Source organism: Cynocephalus volans, chromosome 6 (assembly GCF_027409185.1).
Source record: "Cynocephalus volans isolate mCynVol1 chromosome 6, mCynVol1.pri, whole genome shotgun sequence".
Classification (NCBI taxonomy): Eukaryota; Metazoa; Chordata; class Mammalia; order Dermoptera; family Cynocephalidae; genus Cynocephalus; species Cynocephalus volans.
Window position 1 is genome coordinate 14054272 of NC_084465.1, and position 16592 is coordinate 14070863.

Below are 16592 nucleotides of genomic sequence, written 5' to 3' on the forward strand. Positions count from 1 at the left end.
TGAAGAAAATTGCTTATGAACAACAGGATACTGAATCTAGCATGTCTCGCTTTGGACCTAGTTCTATGCCTCCATGGAGCGCATATGTTTGCCCAGTCACTGCTGAACAGGACACTGGTTTGGTTAGTTTTCCCCTCCCATCAGTCACTTTTCTACTTTGGTAAAAGTCCCATCGGTTTTCTTTTGGTATCACCAACCTCAAAGAGTCTACTTGGTTTGGAAGAGGCTGACTCACACCGAGAGCGGGAGTGGACACAGAAGCCATGCCTGGCTCATCCTGTCACCCGTGACTGCCGACCTTGATGGATGCAAGTGATAGGAAGGTAGCCCATGCCAGGCTAAGAAGCACACACCACAGACTTTTAGTGGACATATTGGGAGACACGCATTTTCTTTGGTACTGGAGAGTCAGAGAGCAAGGTGTAATGAGGTTGCCCAATGTTATTATGGTAGCTAGATGAAGGGCCACTTGAAAGATCATTCCTCAAATTTTGCATATATTTGGAAATTTCGTAATACAGAAAATTGTGATGGTGTAAGCATATTATATCAATAGAAATAAAAGAAATTTAAAAAGTTTTTAAATAGTCTCTTGGGGAGAATGGAACAGAAAAAGTGGAGAAGTGGGGGAGATGAGAAAGTAAGGTTTGGACAGACTACCGTTGTTTGTGTTATAAGCTCCTCATTGGTATTTTAGTATTTTATTTCTACCATATACTACCATGATGCTTTTAAACAAAATAAGTTTAAACTGTATTCAAATTTTCAACACAGCTTACATGCTAACGTGGTATTCCATGATTTGATCCCTGTGTATTTTTGCAGATTGTCCATCCTCTCCCTTGCTTGCTTTATTTTGCACATCTTTCTGCTATGCTAATTCGTTCCTCCTTCTCATCTTTATTGACTGTTCTGTGCTCACAGATCTCTCACTTCTACTTGTTCTTTCCTCCGCATCACAATAGGATAGAGACGTTTCTGGTGTTTGGCTTTCCTCTCTGGTATAACCAAAAAAAAAAAAAAAAAAAAAGAAAGAAATCAACTAAACTCATGTCCTTTTTTAGAGTTATATTTTCTGATGTGAGGAATTGTAATATATAATTTATATTTATCATAAGAAATGGGAACATTTTTATTTTTTCTTCTTTCCTGCTAAGTATTCAAGGACTTTTAACCAGACCTTAAACTTAAACGGTCTGCAATCTTTTTTGAAATGTGAGTAATTTCAACAATCTTTTATCTGTTAGCTAAATATCAGCAAAATAATCAGGACTGTTTTGTGTTGCATTTAATAAAATAAAACCCTGCCCTACGATGGAGGAATATTTTGTGGATGTACCATTTCGGCCTCATACAAAGGTGCCAGACAAAAAAGCCAATGGGGGGCTCCAGCCAGCCAGGCAGGGCTGCCAGAGAGGCTTTTTCTGATTCTCACAAAGACACTCTGAGCTAGTGGAAGCCTTGGGAAGGGACAATACTTCCCTGCATTAATCTGGGTTGGTGTATCAGTGTTTTTCAAGTTTTTCTCTCATTCTTCAAATCTTAACGTAAAGGTCTTTTTCTTGGGCCATGTGCTTATGCTTCATGTTCCCATAAAGCCTGTAATTTCCCTTACATATCAGTCATCACATTTGTAATTCTCCATTTAATGCCTCTCTTTCCCACTTCATAGACACTTCATAAGGGCAGGTACCATGCTGTCTTGCTCACAGCTGTGTCCGGAGCCCAAGGACAGGATCTGTCCCATAGCAGTTTTGCTGTGGGGTTTTACTGCATTAATACATCCCTAACAAGACTACGTAATAATGGGAAAAGACCACATGAGGATTGCTGTACCTGTTTGCTGTCTTAAAAAGGCCTCTGTTATTTATCCCTTTTCAAAAAAATCCTTTCACTACTCCAGAAAGAAACCATAATGGGATTATAATCATTCTCCTACTTTTATCTTCCAAATACAGGCTGCATTGTGAGGGTGAATTTTCCGTTAATTCTCATTTCGCCCTTTTCCAGGAACCTAGGTCAGAGAACACTATAAGCTATCTTTAGGGGTTTCTTCTGTATTTGGGGGGAAACAATCAATTATTTACCTAAGTTTTCAGGCCCTGAAATTTCTTGGTTCCTATTTGTACTATATTCCTATGTCAGTTCTTCTTCTCTACTAATTAACATTTCTAGCTAAAGTTAACTCTAATGTAGATACTTTTATTTTGAATTAACATTTTTCCTATTCTGCCATGTCATCAAGTTCTGGAACAGGGACTTATCCCACAATAAAAATCATGCCAAATTAAGACCAAAATAATAATAATAATAATAAAACAAATCCTTTTATATGCCTTTCCAACTCCAAAACAAGTCAGGTGAGATACCTATAAATAGCAACATTATACAGGTACTTCTGGTCTGATCTCCATTTCTGTAGAAGAAAAGAGAAAGATATTATTAGCTCACTTCTGATATTTGTCCCACTTATTGAATACAGGAAACTGATATATAGTTTCCTATGATAAGAAGTTATTTCCTTAGCCCCCTAGGCTATCTTACCCAGAAACTTTAAATAGAAACCTGACCTTTCTTAGTATTGCCAAGACACATCTCTGATACACTTATTCATCTGAGATTGAACCCCATGTCTTCAGCAGTATGTAGCAAGCACACCAACAAGTGGCCAGCCAGGGCATTAGATGTGGTCCAGGTTTCCAAAGAGGGCAACTACTTTTCAGTAGTTGCTTACATACTTACAAGCATGGCGTGATTTCCCACCTTCTCAGAATATGCATTTCATGCCGTTGTTCCTGTTATAAAGTCTTTGGTACCATGCCTGGCTTCCATTTTGAAAAGTCTTCTTGTAGAAGCTTGGAATACTTCCCGGTTCTGCTAGAAAGATAGTTTGGTGCTCATACTCAGCTTATAGGAGATCCTATATTTTGTACACACAACTCTTTGTGCTGATTCACCTTTTGTTTAGGACAGCCATTAAAAACTTTATTTCATAAAAAATATACATATCATCACTGTAAGCTCCTAAAGATGATGAAAGGAAAGAGGATTATTTTAAAATGTTAAACATAGATTGTGAATCACCGGATTGAAAAAAATTAGAATTGGAATTGTAAACTATCTCTTGAGCCAGAGACTTAGAGAACAAAGAAGCTGAGCGAGTAGGCACCGCAGATATATATAGAGAAAAACATTCTTATCTTGGGGAGTAACAAAGAGCCTACTCTGAGGGTGCAGCCTCCCGATTACACTTCAAATAGCATACTACCTCATAACAAGGGGATAAAACCCAAAACCAGCCCCAATGGAGCAGTTTGACAAAGCATTTCAAACTTAGAATTTAGTAAGAAGGACTCCTATTTTTTTCCGAGTCTTCCAACAAATTTATGAAAGCTGCTTGAATTTATTGTCCTTTTGTGAAGAATAACCTGAAGAAAGCCAATCATTTTTATTGAGGGGTACAGGTGGAAGGGGAGAATTAAACAATAGCAAAAAGCCATTGCTTTTTATTCCTAGTTCCTTAATAGCCCTAGGACAACTATCCCTCTATTATTGAAATAACAACACTTAGGTGTAGACTTGGAAACTGAAGTCCAAAACAATTGGCATCACTAAGGAAAAACAAGCCATGCAAGGATACAATGATTAAATACAAATTGTCAGCACTTATGTTTGGCATTCAGGCAAAACAGTGCTTTCCTTGGTCTGCAGAGACTGGAGCCTGTGATGTTGGGTACTTCAATTAGATAAATCCAAGTTGAATGCATGAGACTGAAACATCCTCACAAAACATACTTCCTTAATATGACTGTACAGTCTGTCCTCTACCAGTTAGTTTTTATTTATCATAAATAATCCATAATTTGAACAGGTAGTTGAAATGTATGGCTATTCAGAGAACCATTCAGGATTGAATTTGTAAAGTTTTACGTGGGAAGGTTCATTCAACTATTACAAGAAACAGGGGAGTCATGACAAAAAAACACCGTGCATTTATATAAACCCATTGAAAGAAAATAAATGAAAAATTGATATTCCAGACTACATTTTCTCCCAAGGATATCAGTGTACGCCAGGTGAATGATCAATAAATTGCTGTTTGCCAGGAAATGTTTTAAGTGCTTTTTAAAAAAATTGACACTCACAACACTCCTACAAAGTAAGTTCTATTACTATTTTCATTTTGCAGAGAAGAGAACAGAGATGCAGAGCTAGTAAGTAGTGAAGCCAAATGTTCAGCCTCTGGAAGTTGGATCCCATACTCTGGAGCTCACACTCTTAGCCAACATACCACAGTCTACATTTATTGGACCTGCCACAGCCTGCAACTCTACTTGCATCAAACCATGTGTGTGACTACTGAATCAAAATGACGATATTAAAACTGCTGGAAACCAAACAGGTTATTTCTAGTTACTCAAAAAGCAATTACTTAAAGATAAAGGTCATTCATCCAAGGCACACATCCAGCAGAGTATATAACTGATTTCTTTTTCTATTCTGAGACCCTGTCCTACCTAGACTAGAGTATGGAGTATTTTTAAAACCCTGTGCTTCAAAATAAGAGCTTGGTGGAGTCCTGGAGAAAGCTGGTCTTGAACTCAGGCTTTATCATTCTTATGGTACTCCCATCATGATGTCTGAGAGTGTTGGACAAGGGACCAGATATATTCTCACAGGTTATTAGATCCAGTATCTGAAAAATCTAAACTTCCAACAAATTGAATAAATTTCAAGGGAAAGAAAAATCACCCCAAGATACTTTAGGGAAGTAATAATGGCTACTTTTAAGTGTTAAAGAAGAAAAAAGATCCCTACCTATATTTCTTCCCCTTAGAGTGATATAGCCACTAGCTTGTTAGAAAAATAGACAATTAGTCTCAAAAACAATTAAAGCATTAGTGGTGGGTCACACTAAATGGGACCATCAAAGCTCCTGCTGCTGGGAAATTCTGTTACAATGAAAGAACAAGCACTGCTGAAGAGGATTCAAGTAATTTCTACCTTGAATGAGCTCTAGAGGTTGCAGATGTGGTGCCACCTGTGTTGTTCTTTGTCTCTATCTTGCAGCCACTTAGGAAACCTTACGGTTCCTGACCATCAACTATAACAGTGAAACTGTACCCATCATGGCAAACTCAGTCTCTTGTCCTAATTTTAGTAAAAAAGAGATATCTATGTCACCTCTCCTGTGTGGCCGTCGCTCTTGCTATCCATAAAAGCTCCCAAATCAACTTGAGTTTTGCTTTCATCAGTTACATATATGAAGTTTTAATTATCCTCTCATTAAGTTTATGACTTTCATAAAATAAATGATTTTTAAAAGTAATAATAATTACCAAGAGCCTTCCAGGCTGACACCTTTATAGCCATAGGGATATCTACACTGCAGAGAAATATCTTCCCAAAGCAAACATTACCTTTCTCTCACTTATATCCCCTCTTCTAAGAAAGAGAAACAGAAAATATTAATCATTTTTAACTGCTAGTAGTAGCCCATTTAATATTTGGACAGGCTGCTCCAACCTAATCATTCGGAACAGTATAAATTTGTGACCTCCCACTGGAGAAAAGAAGTAATAAGATGCCCCAAAGCTCTTCAGGCCACAGTGCCTTTTCATCTGTCTCATACCACATGGAGAAGGACACGTGGCCACTTGGGACCTCCTCTTCGGCTGAACCATATGCCTCCCTCTGGATACTGGTTAAACAAAACAAAACAAAAGAACTCTACTCACAGAAGGACATCAAATTCTACAAACTACTTATCAAACACTGATTTATAACAAGACCCCCAGCCACAAGGTGGTTAAGGTTAATAAGAGCTCCGCCAAAAAATGCAAAAACTATGTTAGGAAATATAATAAAACTCAATTCATCAATAGTTTCATCCATACCTGAGTCAATAATCACCATACCAAATGTGAGCCATGATCAGGGAATTCTGACTTTACCCTTAAAAGTAGAATCTCTCATTGGTGTACCATCGACCCAGGAATTTATAATTAACAATGATTTACTGCATGTGACCAAACAACTGGAAGAAAGAAGATCAAAGGTTCACATTATAAAGAAATGATTAAGTTTTGCAATAATGAATACTCTAATTTCCCTGATTAGGTCATCACACATTGTATACATTTACTGAAATATAACTCTGTACCCCATAAATATGTACAATCAAGATGTTTCAATAAAAATTAATTTACAAAAGCAAAGCAAAACAAACAAACAAACAACTGGAGTCTCTCCCCTCCTGGGGCTTTAGTTTTTTTGAATCTCTGTTCTCAAACTTTTTATCAAGGCATGATCTACTGAAGATACTGCTTTGACCCTGCTTTACAGTTAGAGACGGGGATCAACGTTTGTTTGCAGCACTCAAAGCAACATCTATGTCCTGCCCAGAGATCTTGGCAGGCTACAGAATCAAATCCTTAAGGACACAGAGAATTTCTGTATCACCTCCAAGGATTTGGCCCTGGCATCAAGCCCTGGCACATGAACAACTAAAATATCATATCCAAAGTAATACAGAGCAAATCATTCTGAAAACAACTGTCCTAATATACAGATAAAGTAAAATTTTATACATTAATACCATATATATTGGTCTTATATATTGACACCAGCCAAATATGTATGTATACATATACTCACTACAAGCATATGTGTATACGAAGGTACTTTGAAAAGTTCATGGAAAAATAGCATTAAACGATAATACCAAATTTCTGTGATCTTTTTGAAGCACCCTCATACCTGCATAGGTAGTATAAAGATTCTAAGCAGACTCATGCAGCGGATCCCTTGATTAGAGATATTGGCACGATGGGAGCTCAGCTACTCCTCTGCTGGTAGGAAATTGGTGTATGAAGGTGAATGGGTGGCTTAGAAGAACATGAGCCAATATATTTCTTCAGTTATACCCAAATCCTGTATTCAGCTGGTAAAGAACAACAATGGCAACAAAACACACACACACAAAAACAAGACAAAAACACACAGAGAATATTTGGGGAATCTTCCACTCTATTTTTGTTTGTTTTTACTTAAAGCAATACTCCTGGTTTAGACAGTTCTGAGTTGAAGGCAATAAATGATTTAAATTAATCTGAATGAGATATTATCCTACCAAAATTATTGCAACCTTGTCAGACCCCTCCAGAGATAATGAGATCCTAGGGTAGGTGTAGGGAGCTGGGTAGCACACAGGCTTTTTAAAGAACCAGAAGAAAACATAAAATGTGTTTACATCTGTGATAGGGTCAGGCAGTTTAAAAGAAGAAGCAATAAAGTACAATGCAGAAGAAGGCAGAACTTTAAACTTTCCTTGCCATAATTCAGTTATTATAATATAGACTTTAAAAATTGAAAAAAAAATATTGTATTTTTTGAATATTGTCATGGTTCCTACATAGGTTAGAATGTGCTCTAATAAATGAAGTTTGCCCTTTTAGAGTATGAAGTTCCAGCTGTACAATATTTTTTTATTATGTAATATATCATGCTTACAAAAAAATGTACCTAAACCTATGTACAATTTAAATAATAATTGTCAAGTGAACCACCAGACCAGCACCAGGTTAAGAAGCAAAACGTTGCTAGTTGTTGAAGCCCCCATGTGTTCTTCTCCTACCACAGACGGAACACTAATGAGACTTTGGCAATCATGCCTTTGTTTCCCTGTACAGATTTACTATCTATGTACACAGTCTTAAACAACATAGTTTAGATTTAACAGATATCGAACTTTGTAAAAATACAATGATTGTATTTTATATAATCTTTTATGACTTTCTTCTTTTGTGCAATATTATGTTTGTGAAATTCATCTGTTAATGCGTATAGCTATAGTTCATTTTTATCTCAGCCTAATATTCCATTGTGTGAATACAGGACACTCAGTTAGTCTATTTTGAGGCTGATGGATATTTGATTGTTTTTATTTGGGGTCTATTTGCTACTGTGAACATCCTTTACATGCCTCCTGGTGCATATGTGCAGGAGTTTCTCTGGTATACCCCAGGAATGGAATTGCTGTGACAAAGAATATGAACAGCGTCTATTTTAATAGATAAAAACAAGTTATAGAAAAAAGGCAAGTTTAAGGATAAATTTTACCACTTTGAATATATGAGTTTCTATTGCTCTAGATCTCAATGAACACTTGCTATTATCATATATATATATTTTTTTTTGCCAAAGTGGTAGGTACATAATAATATTGTATTGTGGTTTTAATTTTGGTTTTCCTGGTTACTAGCAAGTTTGGGTAGCTTGCATATATTAATAGACATTTTGTTTTTGTTTTCGAAGTGCCTGTTCAATTCTCACGTGCATTTTTCTATTGGATTTTTCTGTATGTCATGATACTTTAGATATATGACTGGTCAGCTATGTGTGTTGCCAGTAGCTTCTCTCACTCTGTGGGCTGCCCTTTCATTCTTCTTATGGTGTCTTTTGATAAACGTAACTTCTTAATTTTAATGTAGTCAAATTTATCAATCTTTTCTTTATGCTTAATGCTATTTGTGTCTTAACTAAATTTTTGTTTAACCAAATTCCATGAAAATATTTTTCTAATATCTTCCAAGAGTTTTATAGTATTCCTTTCAAGTTTAGATCTTTATACTAACTTTGTGTGTAGTGTGAACAAGGAAAAGTCTTTAAAAACTATAGATTCCTAGTCATAGCAGTGTTTATTGAAAAGTTCGTCCTTTCCCATTCATGTACAGGGTCAAGTGTCTATATATGTGTGGGGATTTTTGGAAGCTCTCTGTTCTTTTCTATTGATTTTTTTTCCTCTATTTCTATGCCAATGTTATACTATTGTAATATCTTTATAATAAATCTTGCTGTTTGTTCTACCTTATTTTTCTCAAGAATATTCAACTATTCTTGCTTCCATTTAAATTTTAAAATCAGCTCATTATGTACCACTTAAACAAAAAAGCAAACTATGACAATAACAAACACCGTTGGGATTTTGATTTGAAGTGAACTTTTCAAAGTATAGATCAATTTGTGAAGAATTGACCTTTTAAAAATTAGTTTTAGGGGCCAGCTGGTTAGCTCAGTTGGTTAGAGTGAGGCTTGGTAACACCAAAGTCAAAGGTTCAGATCCCCATACCACTAGCCACCAAAAATAAAAGTATAAACTAAAAATTTGTTTTCCAATTTATGATCACATTACACCTCTACTTTTATTTTGGTACTTTCTAGTGATTCTTCGTATACTTTTCTAATTTATAAAACATTTTCTAGATTTGTTACTTTATTCTTGAGTCATTCATATTTTTTTAATATAAGTGGATTTTTACATCATTGCAAATGAATAAAAAATTTATTTCATGACTGGTATAATGCTAGTATATAGGAATGCAGTTAATTTTTGTACATTGATTTTAAACTCCAGCAGTACTGTTAAACCCTGTTATTAGTTCTAATACATTGAGAATTGCTTCATATTTTCCATATACACACTCAAATTACTTATGAATATGGAAAGTTTTTAAAAATTTGTTTTCAGTCCTAATATTTGCTTGTTTATTTATTTGACCTTACTGTTTTCCCCTGGCTGGGACCTTTGGTACAACGTTGTTTAATAAAAGTGACAATAGTGCCTACCCTTATCTTTTCTTGATCTCAAAGGGCAATGTTTGAACATTTCATCATTTCATTATAATGTTTAACATAGATGTTCATACGTATCTATCATCACATTAGGAAAGTTTGCTTTCCTTTCTTATTTTCTGAGAGATTTTGTTGAATGACCTTAGAGTTTAATAAAAAGTATTTGTACAAGTACTGAAATGGTCATATTTTTTTTTCTTTTTTCATCTGTTAACATAGATGGATTCATTAATTGATGTTCTAATGTTAAACCAATATTGATTCCTGGTATTAACTCAACAAGTCATGTGGATCATGATACTTACCAGTTATTATCTATAAGTTTAATATTGTTCTTAGTATCCTTATATCCATATTTACAGGTTAGATTAGCCTGTAATTTTCTTTTTTTAGTGTACTTGCTATGTTCTGATACCAAAGTTGTGTCCTTCCTTATAGAATAAGTTACTGAATGTTCTCTTTTGCTTTCTTTGGAAGGGTTTCATAATATTAAACTTATTTGTTCCTTGAATACTTGAAAGAACTCACCAGACATTGCACCTGGAATTTTTTTATAAAAAGTTTTACCTACTGATAATATTTTCTTGATAGCTGCAGAATTATTGTCAGATTTCTTCTTGATTCAGTTTTTAAAGTTATATTTTTCAATAATTTGCTTTTTATCGAAATTTTCAAATACATTGGCTTAAAGTTGTTTGTCACATCCTTGCATTGTTGTTCAATTACTGCGTCACCTGCCACCTGTCATTTCATTCCTGATAGTAAGTGTCTGTGCTTCTCTCTTTTTACCTTGATCAGTCTCACCAGACATTTGTCTTTTCAAAGAACCTATTTTAAGTTTGGTTATTTGCACTATTTTTCTATGTAAATAATAACTACTCTTAGTTTTATTATTTCCTTTCTTCTTTTTTGGGTGGGGGACGTGTTATTTTACTACCATTTTCTAACTCCTTATGTTGATGCTTAGTTCAACTTACTTTCAATCATTTTCTTCCATAATATTAACTTTTAAACATACTCATTTTTCAGTGATAACTCTTCACTACATCTTTTCTCAAGCAGAGAGTTGTTCTCTTTGCCTCATCACCCTTTGGGTTATAGTAGCAAAAAGAACAACTGAAAATTCTTTCAGATGCTGTCATAAGTTAAAATACAAACTAATCAAAACTTGCACTAGACAGGTATCTCCATAATCCATTAAAATATACCCCCTATTTGGTACAAAGTGTTGCACAGTACACAAATAGCTAAAAGAACAAATATTCAGTAAATTAATCACTAAGCACACCAGTCAGTGGGCTAGTGAATGGGTTCTAATGAATAGACATTGAAAATTGTAGATTTGGTAGATCAACTTTCAGAGCCATTACTCTTTCCCTCATCTGCACTGATCCCAGCCATCTTGGGAGTGATCACAGCAGCAGCTGGCCCTGCCCTATGCCAGGGTGCATTGCTTTGTGCCTCTCACCAGGGGGACAGCCACCCAACTCAGAATATTCAGTCTGGCCCCGAGTGGTCAGTAGCAGTGTTCCAATTTCCTAACCCAAGACCGAAAAGAAGAGGGAAACTCAAAGAATGAGCTTTCTTCAAGGAAACTCTCTAACAAGACATGCCCAGAGAGGTCATGAAACTCATGGCTTTTGCTCATTTTGTGAAAGGCTTTGCCCAATCAGCCACCATTTCCTGTAATATTTATCCATGTTTCCCACTAAACATGACAGAGCTGTGCAGAGACTCGCTTGCTCACCCCAGGGAAAGACCCCCACGTGGAGGGCAAAGTTGACAAACGGAGAACACTTGAAGGGCTAGGAAAATCTCAGAGCCTAAATCACTTTGTTCTAAGTTACAGACCCAGGCCCCAAGAAAAGTGGCCCAAGGACTTATAAGAAGCCGGACTTGACTGTCCCTCAGGTGTCAGGGAAGCTGTCAGCTAAACACCGCCCTCCCAAAAGGAAGCAGGAAGAAAGATATACCAAAAGATAAGCACATTTCTTCCATGTAGATAACCTCTCCAGGCCATCTCCTCATCACTCTACATAGACTCCTCTTCTCCCTCCCAGAAGGCCTGAGCTATAGTCAGGAGACACACAGGTGAGACTCTCTGACTATTGCTGGAATGCAAATGTCTCTGCCATGAAGGCATGGAGAGTGGGATGTGAGACCTGCTTTCTTTCTTTGTGTGTCGGAACTAGCGGTTTGTGTGCCTAGGACTTGTGGTGGCATCGAGCGTCTGCGCCATCTATTGGGGTCTTCTGTTAGTGAAAGCCATAAATGCGCATATTTGAATTGGTACCCAAAGTGCATGCAAGAAGTGTGTTTGCTGTACATCTCTTTTCTGTTTTTGAGTTTCTTTGTCCTTTCATTCTCTTTCTTTTGTTCATGCCACACACATCCAGGGTTATCATGCAAGAGTCTGATTTTGTCTGTTTTGCTACCCAAGGCAGTCAGAGCCTCAGGGATCAGCAAGACTTACAGGCCACGCTGTGTTGTACTGCAGGTGAGAAAACTATGATCCAAAGAGGTAAAAGAGCTTGCTCTGTGTCACCAAAGCTTTTGGACCTAATGGGTGAGCTATGGAAGCAGGAAAGAGGCATCAAAGACAAAAATAAAGTTATTTCCAAATGAGTTTTCACATTTGATAGCACAAAAAGAAAATAGAAGTGGTCACGAAAGGGAAAATCAGAATTTTGCTGTTGTTGTTGTTGTTTTTATAGTTTACATGTGGAGCGGGTGAAGGAAGCACCACCATCCAGTGAGCACTTCAGGCTCTAACGTTACTGAGCTGGTTCCGAGTGTCACACAGGTGTCCACAGAGCACAAACTGTTCCTGTTCTCAGGATCCTTACTTTATAACCTCAAGAGGAGAAGAAATGTCATACATTGTATCTTCTTTCAATCAAATTAAATTCGACTACTCTGAGCCTACTGTCTCACGAACTAGTAGGAAAATCACTGTCTATTCTTTCAATCTCAGCTCAGAATTTCGCAAGAGTTCTTAAGTTACACAAAAACATTCAGGAAGGTTGCTCTGGTCCTTAATCCACATTGGTTGTTTAAAACTCCATGGGCCCTTGAAATCTACTGGTTCTGCTGCTTCCACAAGCTAGAACATCTGAGAGACTGAGATCCCCAGTGACTGGGTCCACTTTCACTAGACATAGCAGCTTCTTCCATCGCTCCCTGAACAGTTTGCCCCCAGTTCCTGCTCTCAGTGTCAAGGAATCTGCCACCTCAGTCTCACTGCTTCCACCCATGTTTTTCCTTCCCCTGCTACTGGGGAGCTTAAATTTTTGGAAAATATCCAGGACAGGGGCTGTCTGCATACAATTTTTTTCTTTTTGGTTTTGTAACTAAATGCCCTCCTTAGCTTCAAGGCAGCCACACTGTGACTCACTTTTGAACAGGAATGTGTGCTATTTCCCCAACTTGAGTCTCCACCCTCGCCCCTTCATCCTGAGGTTCTTGCCCCATTGTCCTCAGTCACAGAGGCCCAGGCTGGTATGCTGAGTGGGAGGATACGTGCCCATGCATGGCCTGCCCTATCACTACCTGGTATTCATCACCAGGTTTGAGATTTAGCACATTCCTCTCTCCCCTTCTGCATCCTGCTTCCCTGGGGCAAAAGGGAAATGGATGCCAGCTATACCTAAAATCTCTAATGAAGTCATAATGGCCATTTAAGCCTCTACCTCTGTTTCCCCAAGATGATCTCATGCCAAGCATACCTCCTCTTCTCCTCAGCAAAGCTAAGAGATGAATTTTTACCCTTCTCTAAAAACACTTAACTATTCTTTCTGAAATAGTTCTTCCTAAGGCTGAACAGTAAGTTCTCTGCCAGGATTTGTTAGGGAGAACAATGGACTGCTCTATCCAAATAAAAGTGTCTTTGGATATGCCTTGGGCCACTTCACTGATAATGGATCAAAGGACAGACTTACCAGGCAGAGTATTAGCTAATCTGGGCTACAGGCCCTCAAGTAGCCTGCGGAAGGAAGGAGCTTACTCTAGTTTTTCCTTAAACTTACAAAAGGGTAACCAGGTCTCTTTACTGTTTGGAAACCAATCACCTACCATATCTCACAGAGTCTGGGCTAGTGCTAAAGCTGAAACACTTTGTCTAGCATTGTTGCTTCTCAAAATGAACAAAATTCCCTCCTCCCACTCTTCAACCTCAACAATTAGAAAGCTGTCATTTAATCAGCCTAAGCAGTTAGTAAAGCATGAATCTCAACCATATGCCTGCTCACATCTGGGCTTTGAAGTGGACAAAACTGTGTTTCATGGGTCTAAAGGCTGGTGCCTCCTGTGAAAAAGGCTCTATCCTCAGAATAAATATAAAAACTTTTCACCTGCCTTCTACTAGCAATTTAAAACTTTGGTAATGAGAGTTGGAGAAAGGGAAATGAAGGGAGGGAGAAAATGGAATTTACCTGGAAATGACCTAACAGAGACTAGAAATCTCAGGTCATGTTCACATTCTCCAAGCAGAACAGAGTCCGAATTGAGAGAAATAATACAAGATAAATCTGAAAAAGCATGATGAGGCAGATTCTGAACACCTCCACCTCCAGGCTGAAAGAAGTGCCCATTTTTTACCTGTGGTGAAGCTTGGAGGGTTTCTTATCAAGGGAGTTTATGTGAGAATGAAGATTCCAGATAGGTTAGGTCCAAGCATGAAGTATTAAGAACCTGAATCAGATTAATGGTGATAGAAATGCAGACCGAAGTGACAGATTCCAGATAAAGCTTGAAGACTAACTGAGTGTCCACAGAGGAGAGAGAGAGAGGGAAATCATGATTCTAAAGCACTGGCTTTTTTCTATCATTTTGAGAAACGAGGAAGAATGATAAAAGTACAGAAAATTGCTAGGCTCTGTGCAAACCCTTGCGTGTGTAAATTCCATCAATCTTCACATCAAACCCCCTAGAAGTTGATACGATCTTCCCTGTACAGATGGGAAAAGTAAGCTTAAGTGTCTGATCTAAGAGTGATTGTGTTGAGAAGGTAGAATTGAGTTCAATTTCTCACATACAGAGTTTGAGTTGATAACTGTAATGCTCCATGTGTTGATCAAAATAACATATCCATTAGAGAAGTCCAGGTTAGGGATAGACAATGGTGATCATTTACAGCTGTTGTAAAGAGAATGACCGTAGATGTAATCTCTGACAGGCAGAATGGGGCTAGAAGAGAGGAGAGCGGAGCCAGTGGAGGACAGAGCCAGGGAGAACATCTGGGTTGGTGGACGTAAGGAAGAAATGAAAGTGATGTCTGAGTGATGAAAATAAATCAACGCAGTAAGTCTCCTTAGAAATCATCTGCAGTATCTGAAGAGTTCTAGAGACTGGGAAATGAACAGAGAAGAGAGTCTGGCTGCAGACTCTGTTGGGCAAGACACTATGGGAGAGAAGGTTACTGTTGCTTTTATCCACTTGGTTTTTGTTCATTTATTCACCATACTGAGTCTTTGCTTTCCTCTGCAGCAGCTGATAGAACCATGACAACAACTCCCACTGCTGCCTTCCAGGTCCTCATGAAAGGGGTGACAAGCTGGGATGTCCCCAAAGGCTCCATCCCCAGTGAACTGCTTCTTATTGGAGAGGCCAGCTTCCCAGTGATGGTGAATGACAAGGGCCAGGTGCTCATTGCTGCCTCCTGCTATGGCCGAGGCCGCCTCCTTGTGGTATCACACGAGGGCTACCTGCAGCATGCTGGCTTGGCTCCATTTCTTCTCAATGCAGTGGGCGGGCTCTCTCCCTCCCCTGGGGCTCCCATTGAGGTGCACCCATCCCTGACATTGCTAGCAAAGATCCTGCAGGACTCTGGGGTTCAGTCACACATTGTGCAAGAACCGGGAGAGCCCCTGGGGGTTTTCTGCACCAATGCCTATGAAGACACCATGGTTACAAAGCTGATCCAGTTTGTAAAACGTGGAAGGAGCTTGCTCATTGGGGGCCATGCCTGGTATCGGGCCAGTAAGCATGGCCATGAAAAGGTGTTCTCCAAGTTCTCTGGTAACCAGGTGACCAGTGTGGCCGGAGTGTACATCACCGACATCCATGGGGATGTAAGCAAAATAGAGGTCTCCAAGAAGGTGCCCAGCATCCCACTCTATGCCATGTGAGTGGTGCTTCCCTAAGGGATCTGATCTATGTCAATCAAATAGCAGTCCCATTCCCTATTTTTAAGGCGCTTTCAGTCTAGCAGAGGAAAAAATGGTCATTATAAAATGGAATCATTACAAATTACTAATGTAATTATAAATGACCTGTGGTAGATAAGGAACAATATTCTCTGTTTGTTTTCTATTATGGACTGAATATTAAATGCCTTGAAGGCAGAGCATTTTTTTCTGTTTTATTTACTATTGTGCCTCCAATTTTGATTGGTTAGAAAGAGATGGTAGGTAGGTGGGGAAAATTTCCGTAAAGTTCATGGGAGACAGGAATTATATCTGCTTTGCTTATATATCACTAGCACATAGTGTAATACCTGGCATAAGGTTAGCGATAAACAAATACTGAATGAATGAATGAATGAAATTTATTACAGGGACAGCAGGGAGAATGCAACATCTCTTCATCCTTACATTCAGGAACTTCTGTCCCATGGAATGGAGTGGGACCATTCTGAAGGGATATGTCTGAGTAGAAAGTGGAGCAGCAGTTGGTGTTGAAGTCAGAGCAAGTCCTGTAGCATCTCCTTCCATAATGGAGCAAGATTCCTTTTTGTCTGTAAATATTAGAGAAAATTTAGAGAAGTGACAGGGTTTCTCATAACCATAAGATTGGATCAAATGAACTCTAACTGTCCTATGATTTGAATCCCAAGAAGTAGATAAGTCAAAGTTCTTTCTCATTTACCTAATTCCATCTACACATTAATCTATCTTATTCTTTGACACAGATGAATAGTATTCCATGAAGTGACTATAGAACAACTGATTTAATGACAGAAA

At 38.1% G+C, this 16592-nt stretch overlaps 1 protein-coding gene across 1 annotated transcript; it reads left to right on the forward strand.

Annotated features, from left to right (window-relative positions):
- Positions 1-15131: 15131 nt before the first annotated feature.
- On the forward strand, positions 15132-15758 carry LOC134380833 (TRPM8 channel-associated factor 2-like). The gene has a single exon (XM_063100988.1). The coding sequence runs from the start codon at positions 15132-15134 to the stop codon at positions 15756-15758; it is 627 nt and encodes a 208-aa protein (XP_062957058.1).
- Positions 15759-16592: the final 834 nt, after the last annotated feature.